This window comes from Chrysochloris asiatica, unplaced genomic scaffold, assembly GCF_000296735.1.
Source record: "Chrysochloris asiatica unplaced genomic scaffold, ChrAsi1.0 scaffold00124, whole genome shotgun sequence".
Classification (NCBI taxonomy): Eukaryota; Metazoa; Chordata; class Mammalia; order Afrosoricida; family Chrysochloridae; genus Chrysochloris; species Chrysochloris asiatica.
The window spans coordinates 8,023,404-8,044,744 of NW_006408642.1; the positions used below are offsets into that span (position 1 = coordinate 8,023,404).

A 21,341-nucleotide genomic window follows, 5' to 3' on the forward strand; every position below is an offset into this window, starting at 1 on the left:
CTTCTTTTTACTTCTGGTTGAGCTCTGATCATCCAGTCACTGAAGCCAGGATAAGTGGGTATTATCTGCAAGTGTGGGTGTTCTTATGCGTATGCCCTCTCTTCTTATCAGCTGGATGCTTCACTCTCCACTCTATGGACTACCCATTCTTATCAGTGTTATTCATAGTTTGTTGTGATCCACAGCTGAATGCCATTGCATAGTCAATAAAGCACAAGTAAACATCTTTCTGGTTTTCTCTGCAGTGATATCCCCAGTTTCCCATCCTCTTCTGAATCTGTCTTCAATATCTGGCAGCTCTCTGTTGATGTATTGTTGCAACCATTTTAAAAGAATCTTCAGCAAAAGTTTACTTACATATGATATTGATGATTATTGTTGTTGTTAAGTGTTATAGAGTCGGTTCGGACTCATAGAGATGCGATAGAGGGTTTCCCAGGGTTTAAATCTTCTCAGGAGCAGAGAACCTCATCTTTCTCTCATGGAACAGCAGTTGGTGGGCTCAAACTGTAGACTTTGTAGTTCACAGTCCATTGCTTATCGTATGGAGCCACTGCACTCCTGATATTGATGATATTGCTCAATAATTTCCACATTCCTTTGGGTTACCCTTCTGTGGAATGGGCACAAATATGGATCTGTTCCAATTGGTTGGCCAGGCAGGTGTCTTCCAGATTTCTTGGTACAGGTGAGTGAGCGCTTCCAGAGCTGCATCAGTTTGTTAAAACATTTTAATTTGTCAGGTCCTGGAGCCTTGTTTTTAGCCAGTGCCTTCAGTGCAGGTTGGACTTCTTCCTTCAATACCATCACTTCTTGATCATACGATGCCTTCATTACTATTGGTTCTTGATCATATGGTATGACTTTTTTTTTTTTGTACAGTGACTGTGTATTCTTTCCATTTTCTTTGGATGCTTCCTGCATCATTCAATATTTTGCCGTAGAATCTTACAATCTTGCAACCCGAGGCTTGGGTCTTTTCTTCAGTCCTTTTAGCTTGAGAAATGCTGACTGTGCTATTCTCTCTTTTTTTAAACTCTCGGTCATTGCACATTTCATTATAGTACTTTACTTTGTCTTCTTGAACTGTCCTTTGAAATTTTCTGTTTAGCACTTTTAACTTTATCGTGTCTTCCAGTCGCTTTAGCTTTTCTACATGCAAAAGCCACTTTCAGAGTCTTGTAGAGGCTTGCAAGTTTCAAGTTCATAGGTCTTATTCATGGTGGAGGCTTCTCCTGGCTCATGTTGTTGCAGGGGCTGAGGAACCAAAACTGGCAGGTCAGATGGCAGGTTACTGGCTATGGAGGGGAATGAATCCAAGATCAGAAGGTAAGATAACAGCCTCCCAGGATTGGGAAGCTGCTGGCTCAAGTGCAAAGAACTGAAGATCAGATGATGATTAGATATATGCAAGACCCAAATCCAGCAAAAAATAAAAGCGTTTACACAGCATTCATATATATTGGAATCAGGTCACACCACAACCTTTTCAACTGGTTGGCTGGTTATAACACATCTCACCAGAGAAGCGATTACACGATATCAGATCTCATCTTGGGAGATCACTACATAATTGCCAAATCATCAGGAATCATGGCCCTGCGAAGTCGACACACAATGCTAACCATCACGGACCCCCATCCCAAAATCTAGATTTGGTGAATGAAGTCCTGAGTTGAAGTACCAATATGGGAGAATGAAGGGTCCTCAACCACTTCCCAGACCACCCATCTTCATGCACTCCAAGCCAGGTAACTCACTAGAAGGGGCAGGAGATCAGATACCACTTGCCTTTTAAGTGTAGACACTAAATTGGGAGAGTCATATCAAGTTCTAACAGTTTTCTCAAGAGTGTCCTAACATCATGGTCTTAGGCAGAGTTCTGGAGTGAGGAACTGAGTGGATCCAGAGCACACAACCATTCCCATTGTCAAGAGAAAGCTGGAACTACTGTGAATGTTACAGGAAAGACCTTATTGAAGAAACCAAGAGACCCAGAATCGTATAGCACGTCATGAGGATTAATCAAAGTACTGCAGTGAATGGGAGTTTCCACAGAGCTCAAATACAGAAGATCTAGGAATTTAAAAGAAAAAATTCTGATTGACCGACATTTACAAAATCATGCTCTAACAGACACAAGACAATGGCGAGACTTAAAAAATATTGTTTTGCTAATGGTCAAGTTTGAGTCCTGTAACAGTGTATGCCTATTTCTAGGGCCAGCCTGAGTGAAAGCTCTTCCTGAGCATGCTGTGAGACGGGAAAGAGGGGAGTCTAAAGGCTTGCTAAGGTATGCTGGCTTGCTCACTTTTGAAGGTCAATTCAGAATCAGCAGTAAACATGAAAAAAAGAAAGTAGGAAGGAAGAACGAGAAAGAAAGAAGGAAGGAGGAACGAGAAAGAAAGGAAGACAGAAAGAAAGAAAAGAAAATAAAAGAAAGAGAAAGGACTCAGGCCTATATTTTTAGCGGAAGCCTCTGCTTCCACCTGCCAGCTGCTTCTTTTGAGCTCCGTAACTGACTTTTAGGCAAGAGACCTCCAAGCTTCAGAACTCGCCGGTCTTGCTCTTCTGTGGGCGGAGCTGAGGCGACTCGGAGGGACCTGCACTTCCCCACCTCGTTTCCCGCCAGAACCAGAGCGCAGGGCCTGGAGTGACCGCAAGGAGGCGCCATGAGAGGATCTGTGTCGCTGGCAGTGTCCATGGCATCCCCTGGCTGTCTTCTCAGCAGCGGCAGCGGCAATGAGAGCCCCCTGGCTCTCCTGATTTTGCTCCTGCTCCTTCAGCCGGGGCTCAGCAAGGCCCTAGCAGGCACAGAGGGAGGCCTGGACAACCTCGAGCATCCTGAAACGAGCCCAGAGAATCCATCACCTGTCACTTTTCTGCCGTCCTTCGAGATCATTGGATCTGGCGAGATCTCTTCTCCAGGTGACACTTTGTGTGGGGAGTCCGGAGAAGAAGTCTGAGTCACTCAGAGTGGGACCCAGTGCTGTCTGGATATCTGGGGGACCTAGGCCCTGCCCTTAGGATTAAGTGGGGTCTGAGGGTAACAGGATTTTGCTTGGGGAAGTCTGCTGGTTCAAGGCCTGGGACATCTGCTCCCGGATTCTACGAGGACATGGCTTCACCCCTGACTATTTTAGGGACATGGGGTGATTTTCTGGGAGTTGTGGGCTTAGGGAATACTGGGCCTGTTTCCTTGAATTTTTCCTACCGGTCTCACCCAGGATGTGGCAAGTCTGATGTAAAGATAGTAGGAGGAGAAGACTCCAGAGAGGGGGAGTGGCCCTGGCAGGTGAGCCTGAGGATTCGAAAGAAGCACGTCTGTGGAGGCTCCCTCATCTCCAATCAGTGGGTGCTGACTGCTGCCCACTGTATTTTAAGGTGAGGGGTGGAATGTGGAAGCTCTGGAGGCAGTCCTGTTTCAAAGCTCGATTACCTCAAAAACCCTGGGAAGTTGGCAAAAGACTAAACAAAACAACAACCAAAAAGAACCCACAATAAAAGTGGGAGGGATTCTAAATTGGTAGTCTTTTATTAGTAATATTTAAGGGTAAGGGAATCAAGTCAATCTTGAATGATCACGGAGGGGTTCTTTTTTTGGTGGTAGGGAGAGTGGTGAAGGAGATCGAGAAGAAAGAAGTGGGGAATTATCTGACACTCATGTAAAAGCACAAATGGTGTTTCCCAGGTCTCTATAAGGAGTATGTTCTCTCTTCCACAGCTATTTCACCTACAGTGTCAAGATGGGAGATCTGAGTATTTATAATGAAGTCAACCAAAGTGTGGTGGTCCCTATCCAAAACATAATTGTCCACCCTGAGTTCACAAGAATTGGAACCATTCGGAATGATATTGCCCTTCTCCATCTCCTCTTCCCTGTGAATTTCACTGAAACCATCAAGCCAATCTGCATTCCGAAAGAGACTTTTAAGGTGGCAGCTGGGACCAGGTGCTGGGTGACTGGCTGGGGCCATCAGGGAGAAGGCGGTGAGTTTGTCATGCAGCAAGCAAATTTGGGGCAGGAGGGAGGGCAGATGGGTAAGGGGCAGGGGGAAGAGTTTAGCAACAGTTGGGCCAGTGGTTCCGTGGTTTGTCTGGGTACTCCCGAAACTAGTTTTAGGTCTTTTTTGTAACTCAAGTATCTGATGGCAGCCATTTTCTGTTGTTGTGTGCCTTTGAGTTGATTCCCGCTTGTAGCCACCCTTTACAGGATTTCTGAGAGTGCCTGGTGTGTCTGAACCACCGACCTTGCAGTTAGCAGTCCAGTACTTATTCTACAGTGCCATACCAGGTCTCCTTGGTAGCCATTTAGGAAAGACATTTAGCTGGGGCAACTGGAGCTGTTCAGTCAGAAGAAGGAGCACACTGTAAGGTCTTCTGCAGATTCGTGGAGGACTGGGCCTCATCAGGAGTCCTTGAGGGTTGTAGGTGGTTAAGTGCTCAACTATTCACTGAAAGTTTTGTGGGGTAAACCCACCCCAGCACCTGGGGTATTTTCCAGAGTGAATTTCAGATCAGGGGGTGATGAGCTGTGTGCTAATCACACTGAAGCACCTGCCTTGGTGGGTGGGGAGCCTCCTATCCTTGGGATGTAGAAGCAGAGAGGGTCCCTGTCTGTGAAACTGTAGGCTGGATTTGATATCTTTGGGATGCTACCTGTCCTAGAGTCTGTGATCCTGCTCTGCAAAGTAAAAATGCTTCACTGATTCACAGTACCCCTTCACCATCACTGCTACTACTGTGGTTGTGCCCTCTTCCTTCTCCTATCTTGGTTTTGTTTCTTACTTTCTCCTCTCCTCATGTCAGCTTTGGGCTTCAATTTCCTCCTGTGTCAAATGCAGACCAGACATATTGTCCTGCTTTCTACCAGGGGGATTCTTAGTCCTAGGGGGACTTCCTGTGTACTTTTGTAGATGCATAAACTGTTGATTTTCTTTGCTTGTAGGTCTGTCTCCTTTTTCAGAAATTCTCCAGAAGGTTGACCAGTACGTCATCCGCTATGAAAACTGTAACAACATAATGAAGCAGATCATGTCCCGTTTGACTGATGTGGTAGTGGAAGGAATGGTCTGTGGCTATAAGGCTGGTGGGAAAGATTCTTGTCAGGTCAGTACATGGTCCCCTTGTCTCCTTTGCATTTTGATTGTCACTTCAGAGCTCCTCATTTTCAAGTGGCACAGCCTGGGTGATTTGCCGGCTCCCTCTGTTCACCCCTTCGTTGAGCTAAGGAGATTTGCAGGGGAAATTCACTATGGTTTCCCTGAATCGGCCTGTTCTTTTCCTTCAAAAGGGAGCAGCCCTGTTGGAGTGTGGGGACGTTGAGAGTGCATAATATTATTAATGTAAGTTCCATGAATTGAATTCTTCTTCTGGCCCTCAGTGGGCCTGAGTAAGCATTTACCCAGATTATTTCAGTTAACCTTCATAACAACCCTGCAACATAGATATCATACCTTTTATATAGATGTGGAAAGTGAGGTCCAAAGACCCCATCTCCTATGATTACCTATCCAGCTTCAGAGCCCATGCACTTTCCTCTGCACTAAGCTGCCTCTCTGCAAAGGAGGCGATTTGAGCCAGGTGCTAGAGGTGACAGGTCCTAGTGTTTCTTGAAAAGGAAAGAAAGCTATGTAGGGAGAGGGAACAGCATGTGCAGTGGCTCAGAGTTCTATGAAATTTGTCGTATTTAGGGAATATTTCCTCCATCTGGAGTAATGAATGGCCAATGTGACCCGAGATGTTGAAGTTGGAATATGTGTGACTTGAAATGCTCTGCCAAGGGCCTAGGCTTTGTTAGGCAGGACTGGAGATGGGAGGTGGGGCCTTTAAGCTCAATGCCTCCCTGAGCTGTGTGGTGACTGGACTGCAGGCTCGGAATTGGTGTTCATCATCCAGCAAAAGCATCTGCGCTGTGAGCAGGGCCTGGCTCAGGGAGACGGTGAAAGAGGTATTTTTCCGGTTGAATCTTTGGTTCTTGGTGATTGATTGATTGCATGTGGGTGTGGGGCTCAGGGAGACATTGAGGAGGACCCTGTGTTTCTGCCTGGGGAGACTGGTGGTGGCAGGGCACACAGGAACAGGCTTGGAAAGGACATTTGGCATTCTGCTTAAGTTGGGGGATGTGTGGGATGTCTGGGGATGGGGCCTAAAATGTGGTGGCAGCTGACTGCATGGGTTAGGGGCTCTAGAGAGACTTCAGGCTACATGTAGGGCTTTGGGGATTACCATTCAAGCTCACCAGCTGTTCCTTGGAAACCCTGTACAGGGTTGTTATGGGTCGGAATCGACTCAATGGCACTTAACAACAACATACACAGGTGTAGTCACAGTGTTTAAGAACACTATGGTCTGGAAAATGGCCAATCAGAATGGACATAGACTTAGGGTTGTGGGTAGGCTTGGGTGGGAGGTCCAGAAGAGGTGCTGAGAGAGAATAAAGGTACTCAGGGTCTCACAGAAGTGGCATTAAGCACCAGGTATGAGAAAGAGTGTCAATATTTTACCAGAAGCCACATTTGTCTTGGGTCAACTGGTTTTATGTTCTGTGCTTATGTACCTGAGCACCTGGGAAAAGTAGTATTTCATAGCAGATATTAATGTTTCTCCATTAACTTTCCATCTCTTAGATTATACATTGACAGAAACTGAGGTCCATGGGGTATCTGAGAAAGCCCTGACATGTCTCCTAATCCCAAGGACCCTGGAGTGCTGTCAGTCTGCTGTGATGTGACTTTAATTTACTTTTTTTTAAAAAAAGTGATGTTAGATGTTGTTGTTATTAAGCACTGTCGAGTCAGTTCCGACCCATAGCGACTCTGTATAGGGTTTTTGAGGAGTAGCTGGTGAGCTTGGACTGATGACCTTGTGATTCAAACTGACTTTGCAGTCCAGAGCATTAACCCATGGCACCACACCAGGACTCCAATTTTAATTTACTTTTTAGATTTCTTTGTCTGGGTTGATATCTGGGTGATACTAATGTGTGTCTTTATGTCAGATGGTTGCTTGATGTTATTGATCCCCTCTCTGAAGGAGTCCCTATAATATTTCTCATAAGGATGGTCTGGTTTTAATACATTCCCTTAATTGCTGCTTATGGAAATGTCCTAGTTTCACCAAAGTATTTGAGAAACACTTTTGTTGGATATATGTATTTTAGTTGGCAAGACCATTCTTTCAGGATTTTATATATGTCATCTCATTGTCTTCTTGCCTGCCTGGTTTCTGACAACAAATCTAAGTTTAGTCTTTTTGGTGCTGTGCTGCTCTCTTAATTCTTTATCTTTGGTTTTGAAAATTTTGATGTGGTGAATTTTGGAATCTATCCTGTATGGTATTCCTTTGTATTGTTATTTAAACTTTTTATTGTGAATTGAGTAAAGATTTACAGAGAAGATCCAAACTTTGCATTCGACAAATAATATATACGCTTTGTTTCATCTCAATGATTATAATCCCCTTCATGCAACAACAGTTATCCAACTTCCTCTCTGCTATGTCTATTTCCACCCAACTTCTTATCCCTTCTCAACTTTGTCCTTAGGGAAATGTTGCCCCTTTGCTTTTGAATGACTGACCAGTCCATGGTGAGTATACCTTACTAGTGCTGTTGTCCTCTCTATATACCTATCTACTACATGGCTGAAAATTGGGCTACAAGGGTGCGTTCCTTTCTAGATCTGAAGTGTGGTCAAGAACCACAATCTCAGATTCTTCTAGTCTCTTTCTGACTAGTAAAGCTGGTCTTTTTAAAATCAAATAATTTTGAGTTTATTCCACACTTTCTCCCACATTTCTACCCAGGACTCTTGAATGTGATCACTTCCAGAGCAGTTGGTAGTGGTAAGCAGACACTGTAAAGTTCTTTTGGTCTCAGGGTTGTGCAGACTGGTGTTCACATGTTCCATTAGTCCATTGGACTAATGGATTCCAAGACTCTTCAATTCTTATCACTCTTCTTTCTTCTGCACATGGAGAGACCAATAACTGCACCTTTGATGACCGCTCATGAGTTTTCAAGATCCCAGACTTGACTCATTAAAGTAGGATGTAGAACATTGTCTTTGTAAACTATGTTAGTCCAATTGACCATGGTGTTTCCTGAGACTATGGTCCCGAAACTCCAGGCCTAGCAACTCGTTGCCTCAAGATGTTTGATAATATCTAACAAGTTTTCATCATTAGATTAACTGTGAGCAGGCATAGTTACCTCTATGATGATTGGCTATAGGCAGCCAATCAACTGAAAGGATGTTTCCTTGGTGGTGTGGCCTGCTTCCAATATAATTGATATACAGGAAAGACTCACTCTCTTCCCCTCTGGGTCTGTATCTCGCATCTGGGTTGTTCTCAAACCTCTGGTTCTTTGAACCTAAGCCAATGGCCTTCTCTATTTTGTGTTTGCCTGCTGAGCTTGCCTGCTGAGTGTGCCTGGAAAAGTGGACACCCACCACAGGACCATGCACATGTGTTCCTGTCGCCCAGCTTGTATGCTCTGCGCTGTCGGTTCTACATCACTCCTGCCCAGGCCTTGGTCACCTGTTACCCTGCTGCCACCTCTGTGCCCCAACTTGGGATTCCTGCCTTCCAGGCCCATTCGCTGATCTTGGTTTGCCTGACCTGTACTTGGGACTCTATTTCTACAACTGTGAGTCATTTCCTTGATATAATGTTCTATATATATACACATACACATTGGGCACTAATGCACCTTGGACTTCCTCTTTCAGTATCATTGGCTCTTATCATATGTTATATCCTTTTTTTTTTGGTAAGTCAATATTTTATTATTTTGACACTTGAAGTTTAAACATATTTCAGTAAATAAGATAATAAAAGGACAATTAAGTTAAAAATTAGTCACAAACTGGTTAAATATTTTTACAATGGAAAAATTGGGCATTGGATTGGCATCCAGAATTTGTATAGGACACCTACTAATTAGTGAATTAGAGCATATGCTACCTCTTGAGGTGATTAATCTTTGACTTTTTGGTACAGTGACTCTGTGTATTCCTTCCATCATCAGCACACAGCCCATCTCCCTCTCTGGGTCTAGAGTCCCCAGCCACACCATGTCTCCATGTCATCCTTTCTGCTTCCATCTCTGGCATCACTGCTTCTCTGGGTAGGGTCCCACACTCCACTCTTCTTCCATGATAGTTCAAGGGACCTCTACTCCTGGACTGCAAAGTCAATCACTCCCCTCCTTTTGCTACAAAATGTCCACCTTTACATTTCTAGCCCTCACAGTCAGTCCTGATAACAATTATTCACCATTGTACCACAAGGGACTTAGCCCCATCTCCTTTCATTAGCTCCACCCAGACAGATTGGATACTACTCAGTGGAGATTCTACCTTCCTCCGCGCCCTCTGGATCTAGGCTCCCTTTTGAAAGCTTGTAAGCCAGTCACTTCTTGTTTTTGTAGTCCCCCCATTTTGGGTAGCCAGTGTCCAAGTTGCCCATCCCTGTCTACTCTGTGTACTTCCATCTTCTGTTGATGTTTTCTGCATCATTTAATATTTTGCCCATAGAATCCTTCAGTATTTCAAGTTGAGGCTTAAATTTTTTCCTAGGTTCTTACAGGTTGAGAAATGCTGAGCATGTTCTTCCTTTTTGTTTTTCTAATTCCAGTTCTTGGCATTTTGCATTATAATATTTGACTCTGTCTTTTTGAGGTGCCCTTTGAAATTTTGTATTCAGCTCTTTTGCCTCCTCATTTCTTCCATTTTGTAAGCATTTCTATGCTGGAGAGCAAATTTCAGAGTCTCTTCTGACAACCATTTTGGTCTTTGCCTTTTTTCTTGTCTTTTTAATGACCTTTTGCTTTCTTTCTGTATGATGTTCTTGATGTTACCCCACAACTCTTGTGGTCTTTAGTCATTAGTGTCTAATGTATCAAATCTGTCCTTGAGATGATCTCTAAATTCAGGTGGGATATGTTCAAGGTAATATTTTGACTCTTGTGGAGTAGAGTAGTTTTCTTTTTTTTTCAGCTTCAGCTTGAACTTGCATATGAGCAATTGATGGTCTGTTCCACAGTCTGCCCCTGGCCTTGTTTTGGCTGATGATATGGAGCTTTCCCACCATCTCTTTTCCCACAGTCATAGTCTATTTTATTTCTGTGTATTCTATCTGGTGAGGTCCATGTGTATAGATGTCTTATGTCTTTGGTCTTACAAAATTCTGTCTTGGAATCTCCAGCATTGTTTCTATCACCAAGACCATATTTTCCATGACTGATCCTTCCTCTTTGTTTTCAGTCTTTGCATTACAATCACCAGTAATTATCAATACATCTTGATTGCATGTTTGATCAATATTAAATTGAAGAAGTTGGTAGAATTTTTCAGTTTCATCATCACTGGCTTTAGTGGTTGGTGTATAAATTTGAAAAATAGTGCTATTAACTGGTCTTCCTTGTAGGTGTATGGATATTATCCTATCACAGACAACACTGTACTTTAGTACCATTATTTCTTGATCATATGATGCCTATAGAAGTGGTTGAACAGTTTATGAGGATAAAAGTCTGAATTTATGACCCCAGCTATAAAGAAAGGCTTTCTCTCTCTCTTGGCTCGTAATTTAAGAGGAAGGCTCTTGTCTCCTTTCTGCATTTGTAGGCTAGGCATCCCTTAGATATATCTATGTATCTTGGCATCAATCTTCCCCTGGTCGAGGACACATTCCACTCCTGACTCTCCTGTCTTGGTGATGTTAGGGCTTTGTTTCTCTGCTTGCTTTTCTCTCCTTTTATCTCTTGTAAGATAAAAGGTGTTACTAGTGTTGTAATTCTCTTAAGTGTCCCTCAAGGCAACTTCCTATTTGATTCTTCCCAGGAAATGAAACAAGCAATACTAATATCTTCCATAAACATCTAGCCATCTAAAATGGAGACATGAATCACCCTGCAGATATATATAAGCAAACTAGATATTAGAAGGGTGGTTGGATTTGCTACACTAAGATTTCAGGGTGTCTTCAAACTGAAATCTCAGTGTTCTCAGTGTGCAAAACCTGAGATCAGATACTTAAGTAAGGAAGGTGCTACTCACCTAGTAAACTTAGAACAAAAGGATAATGCTGGACATTTCTTCGGGATTCTGCAAGAATCTCCCCTTCACTGCTCCTCCCAATTACAGTTATTTAAATGTGTGTTAAACAACTACAGAATACTAAATAAAAAGTTTGGCAAAAACCAAACCAAACAAACAGAGAAAATGTTGCAAGCCACATCCCAAGGAAACTCCAGTTACATTAGGTGGGCTGTGATGAAATTAAGAGAGTTGCATCCCACCCTTAGTCCACTTACAACGGATTGGCTTATCACATCAGTTCACATCACTGGGGATCATTACATAACTGCTACACTGGAGGATCATGGTCCTGCCAAGCTGACATATATTTTGAGGGACACTATTCAATCTATAACAGAGCCTAAATGAGAGGCTCCATACACTGTTTGTAGTGTCTTCTTCAAGACACAGCACCATAATTTTTTTTGAAGGATTAATTGGTTCTGAAACACAGCATTTCATATATAAAATGTGTTGGACAAAACCAGAAAAAACATTTTACAATTACAGCATTAGAAACCATGAGGAATATATATATTCCCAAATAGAATAAGAATTGTTTCCACCATCCATTCATCCCAAGAGAAAAACTATACATAATTTCATTTAAAGAGAAAACAAGACCAGTAAGATGAGAAACTACATGCTGCACAAGATGAGCATAGAGTGTAATCTTAGCACTATTATCAGATCTATAGCCACAACTTTCGGTATGGCACTGTTGGATCAGTACTTGACTGCAAAAACCATAAAGCTGGCAGTTCAAACCCCCCAGCTGCTTCTTGGAAACCCTAGACAGGGTCCCTATGAGTTGGAACCAACTTGATGGCACTTAACAACAACCACATAGCTACAACAATCAGACTTTACAGTGGCATAAGTACCTTCCTGGGCTGAAGTGAGAATGTCAAGAGCCATTCTATTTTGAAATACTATTATTCTCATCATAGCTAATTTGTTACTGCTATCTTGAAGTCCATGGACACTGTAGTTAAGAGCAGTATGCATGTATTTAGTTAATACTTGTACATGTGCCATAATATCTCCAAGTCCTACTCAACGTGCAAATACTGCTGTTGAATGATCATACCAATTAAATTCTGATGGAGACCAATGAAAATTTTATATGGGTGCATTAGCTGGTAAAGGATAACATCAGCTGGATCTTGGCTGAAAGCAGAGAATACCAGAAAGATGTTTACCTGTGCTTTTGATTGTGTGGATCATGACAAGTTATGGACAATATTGGAAAATATGAGTATTCCAGAACACTTAATAATGTTCGTGAGGAACCTGTACATAGACCAAGAGGCAGTTATTCGAACAGAACAAGGGAACACTGAATGGCTTAAAATTAGGAAAGGTGTACACCAGCGTTGTAGTCTTTCAGCATACTTATTCAACCTGTATGCTGAGCAAAAAATCTAAGAATTTGGATTATATGAAGAAGAACATGGCATCAGGATTGGAGGAAGACTCATTAACAACCTGTGATATGCAGATGATACAACCTTGCTTGCTGAAAGTGAAGAGGACTTAAAATAGCCTTCAATATGGGTTGCATCTCAATGTAAAGAAAACAGAAATCCTCACCACTGGACCGATAAACAACATTCTTATCAATGGAGAAAAGATTGAAATTGTCAAGGACTTCATTCTTCTTGGATCAACTATCAACACTCATGGAAGCAGCAGTCAAGAAATCAAACAATGTATTACATTAGGCAAATCATCTGCACAAGACCTTTTAAAAATGTTGAAGAGCAAAGATGTCAGCTTGAGGACGAAAATGCACCTGACCCAAGCCATGGTATTTTCAATAACCTCATATGCTTGTGAAAGCTGGACAGTGACTAAGGAAGACTGTAAACGAATTGATGCTTTTGAGTTATGGTGTTGGAGGAGAATATTGAAAGTGCTATGGGCTGCCAAAAGAACAAATAGATCTGTATTGGAAGAAGTGCAGCCAGAGTGCTTCTTGGAGGCCAGGATGGCCAAACTTCGTCTCTCATACTTCAGGCATGTTGTCAAGAGGGACCAGTCGCTGGAGAAGGATATCATGTTTGGTAGGGTGGAGGGTCAGAGAAAAAGAGGAAGGCCCCAGCGAGATGGATGGGCAAAGTGGCATCATCAGTGGGCTCAAGTATGGCAACAATAATGAGTTTGACCCAGGATTGGGCAGTGTTTCATTCTGCTGTGCATATATGAGTCAGTACCAATTCAATGGCACCCAACAACAACAACAACATATGAGAAGAACAAGTATGGTGAAAGAATACATCCATGGCACATATCTTTCCTGATTTTAAGCCATTCAGTATCCTCTTGCTATGTTAGAACAACTGCTTATAGGTTTATGTATAGGTTTCTCATGAGCACAATGAAGTATTCTGGCGTATACATTCTTCACAGTATTATCCATAGTTTGTCATGATCCAGAAAGTCAAAAGCCTTTGCATAGTCAGTAAAGCACAGGAAAACCTCTTTCTGGTATTCTCTGCTTTCAGCCAAGATCCATTTGACATCAGCAATGATATCCCTCCCTACTTGCATGTCCTCTTATGAATCCGGCTTGAGTTTTTGGCAGTTCTCTGTTGCTATACTGTTGTAGCTGTTTATGAATTATCTTCAGCAAAATTTTACTTGCATGTGATATTAATGATATTGTTAGATGATCTCTGCATTCTATTGGGTTCTCTCTCTTTGGAATGGGTACAAATATGGATGTCTTCCAATTGGCTGGCCAGGTAGCTGCCTTCCAGATTTCTTGGAATGGATGAGTGAGTGCCTCCAGTGCTGCATCAATTTGTTGAAAGATAACAATTTGTATTCCATCAATTCCTGGAGCCTTGTTTTATTGCCAATACCTTCCATGCAGCTTGAACATCTTCCTTTAGTACCATTGGTTCTTGATCATGTGCTACCTCTTGAAATGGTTGACCATTAGCCATTTCTTTTTGATTTAATGACTCTGTGTATGCCTTTAATTTTCTTTTGATGCTTTCTGCACAATTCAGTATTTTGCTCATGGATTCCTTCAATATTGCAAGTTGAGGCTGGAATTTTTTCTTCAGTTCTTTTAGCTTGAGAAATGCTGAGTGTGTTCTTCCCTTTTGGCTTTCTAACTCGAGATCTTTGCATATTCCACTATAATACCTGACTTTGTTTTCTTGAGCTGAAATTTTCTGTTCAACTCTTTGGCGTCCTCATTTCTTCCATTTGCTTTAGCATCCCAACACTAGAGAGCAAGTTTTAGAGTCTCTTCTGACATCCATTTTATGTCTTTTCTTTTTTTTTCTTGTCTTTTTAATGACCTTTTACAATTTCTTTCTATATGATATTCTTAATGTCATCCTACAACTCTTCTGTTCTTTGGTCATTACTGTCTAATGCATCAAATCTGTTCTTGAGATGATCTTAAAATTCAGGTGGGATATATTCAAGGTTATATTTTGACTTTCATGGACTTGTTTTAATTTTCTTTAGCTTTAACCTGAAGTTGCATATAACCAAACAAGACCAGGAGCAATTGATGGTCTGTTTCACAGTTAGCTCCTGGTGTTGTTTTGGCTAATGACATTAAGCTTTTCCACTTTATCTTCTCACAGAAGTAATCAGTTTGGTTCTTCATGTATGCCTCTGATGAGGCCTTTTATGTTGTTTTAACAAAATGTATTTTCAATGAATAGGTTATTGGTCTTGTAAAATTCTATTATACAATCTCTAGCATAACTTCTATAACCAAGGCCATATTTTCCAACTATTTATCCTTCCTCTTTGTTTCCAATCTTTGTATTCCAATCACCAATAATTATCAATATATTTTATTGCATATTTGATGCATTTCAGACTGAAAAAATTGGTAGAATTCTTCAATTTCATTATCACTGACTTTAGTGGTTGGTTCATAAATTTGAATAATAGTATTAACGGGTCTTCCTTGTAGGTGTATGGGCATTATCCCATCACAGACAGTGATGTAATTCAATAGAGATCTTAAAATGTTCTTTTTGATGATGAATATATGACATCATTTTTTTGAATTTGTTGAGACAATAGTAACCTATATGATTGCCAGATTCGAAATGGCTAATACAAGTCCATTTCAGCTCACAAATGCTTAAAATATTGATTTTTATACATTCCATTTCTAATTGACAACTTCTAATTTTCCTAGACTCATACTTTGTACAGTCCACATTCTGAATATTAATGAATATTTGCATCTGTTTCTTCTCATTTTGAGTTGTGCCCAGCAAATGAAAGCCCTGAAAGCTGCACTCCATTTGTGTAATCACAGTCAACTCTACTTTGAGGAGGCAGTTCTTTCCCAGTCATATTTGAATGCCTTCCAACCTGAGGGCCTCATCTTCCAGCACTATATCTGATAATGTTTCCCTGCTATTAGCTGAGGCAAAATTTATAAACAATTTTTGTAAGACCAAAATGTAAATGATAAGACAAAATGAAACAGGAAACAAAACTAGAATCCTTAAATAATTCTCCAAGAACTCAACATAAGAAAGGGAAGCTCAAGATTCAAGACATATCCCAACAAGTCTTAAGATTTTATGTACGTGCAAGAGCTTTAGTGAACTCATACAAATGCCCAAACACTGGTCTCACTTCCTCACAGAGCCACTGAAGATAATGCTTGTTTGAAATCCCACTTCTGACACCAAGAAATGTCAGTGAGCAAACTGGAGTTAAAGTGAAAATTAAAGAAACGAGTTTATTGAAGGAACACAAATATCTGGAAATGGGCTGTATGTGTTGAGGATTCACTAAAGTACTGCATTGAATGGAATTTTTCACAGAGCTAAATACAGAAGATCTGGGAATTTACAATAAAAAAATTCTGATTAGTTGACATTGGCAAAATCATGCTTACCTAGTCACAAGACAATGGGGACACACCTTAAACCTCATTTGCTAATTGTGAAGTTTGAGTTATACATACAACTACTAAATCAATGGCTATTTCTAGGACTGGCCTGAATGAATGTTCTTCCTGGGAGCATGCTGGAGAGTCTGAAGTCTTCCTAAACTGGCTAGCTGAGTTTTGAAGATCAACTCATAATTATCATTAAACAGAAAGAAAAAAGAAAAATGAACTTTAGCTTCCATCTTTGGCAGAAGCCTCTCATTATGCCAAATGCCTGGTTCTTTTGAACTCCTTCATACGACTCAGGCTGCAGACTTCCAAGCACCAAAATTTGCAGTACCAGCTCTTTTGTGAGTGCGCTGAGATAATGTGGCAGGTACCCAGCCACTTTCCTACAGGATTTCCGCCAGAACAGAGCGCAAGGCTGGGAGTGGCCACGAGGGGGCGCTACGAGGGGGGAGCCGACTGAGCTTCTAGCAGTGCCCATGGCGTCCCCAGACAGTCTCTTCAGCTGTGGCCATGACAGCGGCCCCCTGACTCTTCTGATTCTGTTCCTGTTTCTTCAGCCTGGACTTATTAAGGCTGAAGTGAACGCAGACGGGGCAAGGGGCGAGTCAGCGCAACTCTCCGATGCCTTTCTCCCCTTGGATCGCAGCCTCGAGCACCCTGAAGTGAGCCCCAAGAGTCCATTGCCTGTCACCTTTCTGCCGTCCTTTGAGATCACTGGATCTGGCGAGATCTCTTCTCCAGGTGACTCTTCGTGTGGGGAGTCCGGAGAAGAGGTCTGAGTCACTCAGAGTGGGACCCAGTGCTATCTGGGTATCTGGGGGACCTAGGCCCTGCCCTTAGGATTAAGTGGGGTCTGAGGGTAACAGGATTTTGCTTGGGGAAGTCTGCTGGTTCAAGGCCTGGGACATCTCCCGGATTCTACGAGGACATGGCTTCACCCCTGACTGTTTTAGGGACATGGGGTGATTTTCTGGGAGTTGTGGGCTTAGGGAATACTGGGCCTGTTTCCTTGAATTTTTCCTACACATCTCACCCAGGATGTGGCAAGTCTGATGTAAAGATAGTAGGAGGAGAAGACTCCAAAGAGGGGGAGTGGCCCTGGCAGGTGAGCCTGAGGATTCGAAAGAAGCACATCTGTGGAGGCTCCCTCATCTCCAATCAGTGGGTGCTGACTGCTGCCCACTGTATTTTAAGGTGAGGGGTGGAATGTGGAAGCTCTGGAGGCAGTCCTGTTTCAAAGCTCAATTACCTCAAAAACCCTGGGAAGTTGGCAAAAGACTAAACAAAACAACAACCAAAAAGAACCCACAATAAAAGTGGGAGAGACTCTTAAGTCTTTTTTACTAGAAATATTTACGGAAGTAGGGCAAGCAAACCAATATTGAGAGTGATCAAGGAAGGGTGGTGAGAGAGGTTGGGAATTATCTGATACTCATGTAAAAGCACAAGTGGTACGTACTTCTTCTCTATGAGGAGCATGTTCTCTCTTCCACAGCCACTTCACCTACAGTGTCAAGATGGGAGATGTGGAATATGGTGAAATCAACACAAGTGTGGTGGTCCCTATCCAAAACATAATTGTCCACCCTGAGTTCACAAGAACTGGCACTGTTCAGAATGACATTGCCCTTCTTCATCTCCTCTTCCCTGTGAATTTCACTAAAACCATCAAGCCAATCTGCATCCCGAAGGAGACTTTTAAGGTGGCACCTGGGACCAGGTGCTGGGTGACTGGCTGGGGCCGACAGGGAGAAGGTGGTGAGACTTGTCATGCAGGAAGCAACTTGGGACAGGAGGGAGGCAACCTTATGCTCTGGAGTAGAACTGAAAGTTAAGGGGAGGAAAGGGAAGCCAACAACCTGGCAGGTGGGTAAAGGTGGGGGACAGTTAAGCAGCAGTCAGGGCAAAGGTTCCCAGAAACTGGTTTGGGATCTTTTGTTGCAACATAAATATTTAATGGAAGCCATTCAGGAAAGAAATTTGTTTAGGGGGAAATAGAACTGTTCAGCCAGGAGAAGGAACACATTTTGGAGTCTCCTTTTATAGATTTATGGGGTACTACGCCTGACTTTGGTGCTCTGGGTTAATGTCCTGGATTGCAAAGTTGGTTTGAACAGCAAAGTTGGAGGTTCAAGCTTACTAACCATTCCTTGGAAACCCTGTATAGGGTCTCTGTGGGTCAGAACCGATTTGGCGGCACTTAACAACAACATGCCTTATTGGGAGTCTTTGGGAGGTGCAGATGGTTAAGTGCTCAACTATTATCTGAAAGATTATTGGGTCAAACACACCCAAACACTTGGGAAGAAATGTCTGGTAATTTTCTTAAAGGACACAGCCTTAACAATCCTATGGAGTATAGTTCTTCTCTGCACACATGGATTTGCCACGTATCAGAACTGACACTCAGTGTCAATGAGTTCAATTCTTATTTGGTTTGGGGGCTATTGATTTCTAGATTCTCTGGAGACAAAACTAGATGGGTATGGGGAATTCTCTAGGGTGAATTTCAGATCGGGGATGATGAGCTATGTGCCGATCAGAGCTGCTCCTCACTAGAAGTACCTGCCTTAGTATGTGGGGAGCTTCCTGCCCCTGGGGATATGGACAGAGGCAGAGGGCCCCTGTCTGTGAGACTGTAAGGCCTGTTGTTCTGGGGAGAGGTTGGATTTAGTACCTTTGGAGTGCTACCTGTCCTAGAGCCTTTGGTTCTGCTTTGGAAAATAAAGATGTTTTATTGAGGCACAGGACCCCATCAACTATTGCTGCTTCTGTTCTGAGGGATGGAAGCTTGGTTATGTCTTACATTTTTCTGACCTGTTTCTCTTTTGCCTTGATTTTGCTTCTTACTTCCTCTTTTCCTCATGTCAGCTTTGGACTTCAGTTTCTTCCTCTGTCAAATGCAGACTATATACATTGTTCTGCTTTCTTCCAGGGAGATTCTGGGAGGTTGTGATTTTCCTGTCTACTTGTATAGATCTGCAAACTGCTGATTTTCTTTGCTTATAGATAAACCTCGTTATTCAGAAATTCTCCGGAAGGTCGACCAGTACATCATCCGGTATGAAAACTGTAATAACATAATGAAGCAGACTATGTCCCGTTTTATGGATCTAGTACTGGAAGGGATGGTCTGTGGCTATAAGGCCGGTGGGAAAGATTCTTGTCAGGTCAGTACATGATCCCTTTGTCTCCTCTGCATTTCAATCATTGCCTTAATAAGTTCCTCCTTCTTAAATGGCATGGCTTTTTAAAAAAAACTTTTATTGTGAATTGAGTGATAGTTTACATGGGAGAACATCGGTTTTGCACTCAGCCTATCATATTTTGTTTCATTGCAGTGATTACAAATCCCTCCATGCATCATTCGTTAACAGTATTTGCTTCTATTTCCTCTGTTTATTTATTTATTTATTTGGTGTACACAAAAACGCTTAGGAATATATAATCATTTAAACAACCAAAGGACACATTCTGCAAGCTAGACTCCTGGCCACCAGCACACAGCCTTTCTCTTTCCATGAGTTTAGAGTCTTCAGCTTCTCTATCTCTCCATGTCATCACCTCTGTGTCCATCTCTGGTGTCACTGTTTCTCTGGTTAAGGTCCGCTCATGCTCTTCTCTCTTGATGATCCTAGGGTCCTCTGTTCCTGGAATGTAAGATTAACTACGCCCCCCCCTCTTTTTGATACTCAATTTCTACCTTTACAGTTGTGACAATTGCAATTAGTCATGATAACAATTACTCATTATTGAAACAAAAGAATCCTATCCCCATCTCCATTCACCAGACCCATCTAGACAAGGTGAAAATTATTCAGTGGGGATTCTACCTTCCCCCGCACACTCTGAAACTAAACTCCCTCTTGAAAACTTGTAAGGCAGCCACTTTATGCATTTATCGCCTCCTCCCCACCAACCCCATTTTAGGTAACCAATGTCTAAGTTGCCTGTCCCAATCAGCCCTGTGTATAGAGGGGATAGGTTTGATCCTTGATGTGAAGACTCCTCCCCTTTCGGTTGGTATTTTGAGCTACTACATCCATAAGTATAGGTCAAGTTAATCAAATTGTAATGCTTGCTTCCATTATCAAATTTCTTTATCTTCCTCTAGTCAAGTTCTGATCATCAAACCATCAAAGCTACGTTAAATGGGTACTATTTGCAAGTTTGGGCATTCTTGTGTGTCTCCTCTCACTTCATGCCAGCTGGATGCTTCACTCTCAGCTCTAGCCCTCCATGGATAGGTCAATGTCCGTAGGCCCAGGAGTTCCCAAGTCTGCCCAAACTTCAGACCAACCAGCTCTTCCTCTTCTCTCTCTCATCTCAAGGTCGACAGGAGTCTATGGAATGTGGTCAAACTCAGCCCATATCTTCATTGCTGCCTTTCCCCCACTTTCATTCACTTATAGACCAATGTGGTCACCAGCAAGCTTACATGCCTGCTCGTGTGTTCCCTTTGAGTTTCAGTCTTGGAGGAGGGTTTGTCCTGAAGGGACTTTATTGTTTCCCTTGATGGATCCCCAGTGAACAGCTTGTTTGTGCTTGTAATAGCCAAACAAATTGCCATTTTTGTTTCTGTTTTTTTTTCCTGCTTGTCTTTCTTTCATGAAGTACCTGCTGTTCCTCTAGCTGCTCCAGGCTTGTCTGCTTGTCCTTTCAAGTGGGAGTGTCCCATCTCAGAAGATCTGGATGGAGCTCAGGATTCCACCTAAGGTCCTAAATGCTCCAAAGGCTCTGCAAGATGCCTATTTCACTGGACAAGTTCCAGAACCCCTTTTAGGTATTCCAATCAGTTATAGGCTAAAGATGGGATTACAAGCTTTCTGGAATCATGTTTCCCGATATTCCTTTCTATCCCACTCAAGAGTCTATTTTACAGTAGTAGACAAGGGAAACCAATATCCATGAGACAGTCAAGCATCTTAACATTGTTGTTGTTGTTAAGTGCCGTTGAGTTGATTCTGACCCATAATGACCCTGTATAGGGTTTCCAAGGAGCAGTTGATGAGCTTGAACCACCAACCTTGCAGTTCAAACAACTTTGCAGTCTGACGCATTAGCCCACAGTGCCACATCAGGACTCCCCATTCAGACTGTGCCTCAATCCCTGTATCACAGAGCCCTGTTGTTCCAAGGTTGAGCATACATTACTATTTACCCTGTCCCATTTAGCCCATGCAAACCTGCCTAAGTACTCTCCTATGTTCCTTGTTCTTCTGCTTCTCCTCCTTCTTGTTCATTGCCTTCCCTTTCCTTGTATTTTGCCTTCCCGGATGCTGGAGCTATGATATGACTATTCCCTAACTTGTGATCTACCATCCCCTCCCTCCCACCCCTGGTAACCAACAAAGAATTTTTTT

General features: G+C 42.5%; 2 protein-coding genes across 2 annotated transcripts in view; both read left to right on the forward strand.

Annotated features, from left to right (window-relative positions):
* Positions 1-2,672: 2,672 nt before the first annotated feature.
* Positions 2,673-16,438, forward strand: LOC102812935 (serine protease 42-like). The gene is made up of 7 exons (XM_006868840.1): positions 2,673-2,928; positions 3,228-3,384; positions 3,725-3,990; positions 4,949-5,109; positions 5,518-5,599; positions 5,873-5,950; positions 16,368-16,438. The coding sequence occupies exons 1-7, from the start codon at positions 2,673-2,675 to the stop codon at positions 16,436-16,438; spliced, it is 1,071 nt and encodes a 356-aa protein (XP_006868902.1).
* Positions 16,439-16,454: 16 nt separating this feature from the next.
* The window catches only part of LOC102813317 (serine protease 42-like), a 10,156-nt gene continuing 5,269 nt past the window's right edge, over positions 16,455-21,341 (forward strand). Inside the window, exons 1-4 of the mRNA XM_006868841.1 lie at positions 16,455-16,719; positions 17,016-17,172; positions 17,474-17,736; positions 18,988-19,148. Coding sequence (XP_006868903.1) covers positions 16,455-16,719; positions 17,016-17,172; positions 17,474-17,736; positions 18,988-19,148 — 846 coding nt within the window. The remainder of the gene's footprint in view (positions 16,720-17,015; positions 17,173-17,473; positions 17,737-18,987; positions 19,149-21,341) is intronic.

Excerpts from the sequence above, each read along its gene's own strand:
- LOC102812935 (XM_006868840.1), top strand. The coding sequence starts at position 2,673 with ATGAGAGGATCTGTGTCGCTGGCAGTGTCCATGGCATCCCCTGGCTGT. Across the intron at positions 3,385-3,724 it reads GCTGCCCACTGTATTTTAAG|CTATTTCACCTACAGTGTCA; the intron begins GTGAGGGGTGGA and ends TCTCTTCCACAG. Across the intron at positions 5,600-5,872 it reads CCAGGTGCTAGAGGTGACAG|GCTCGGAATTGGTGTTCATC; the intron begins GTCCTAGTGTTT and ends ACTGGACTGCAG.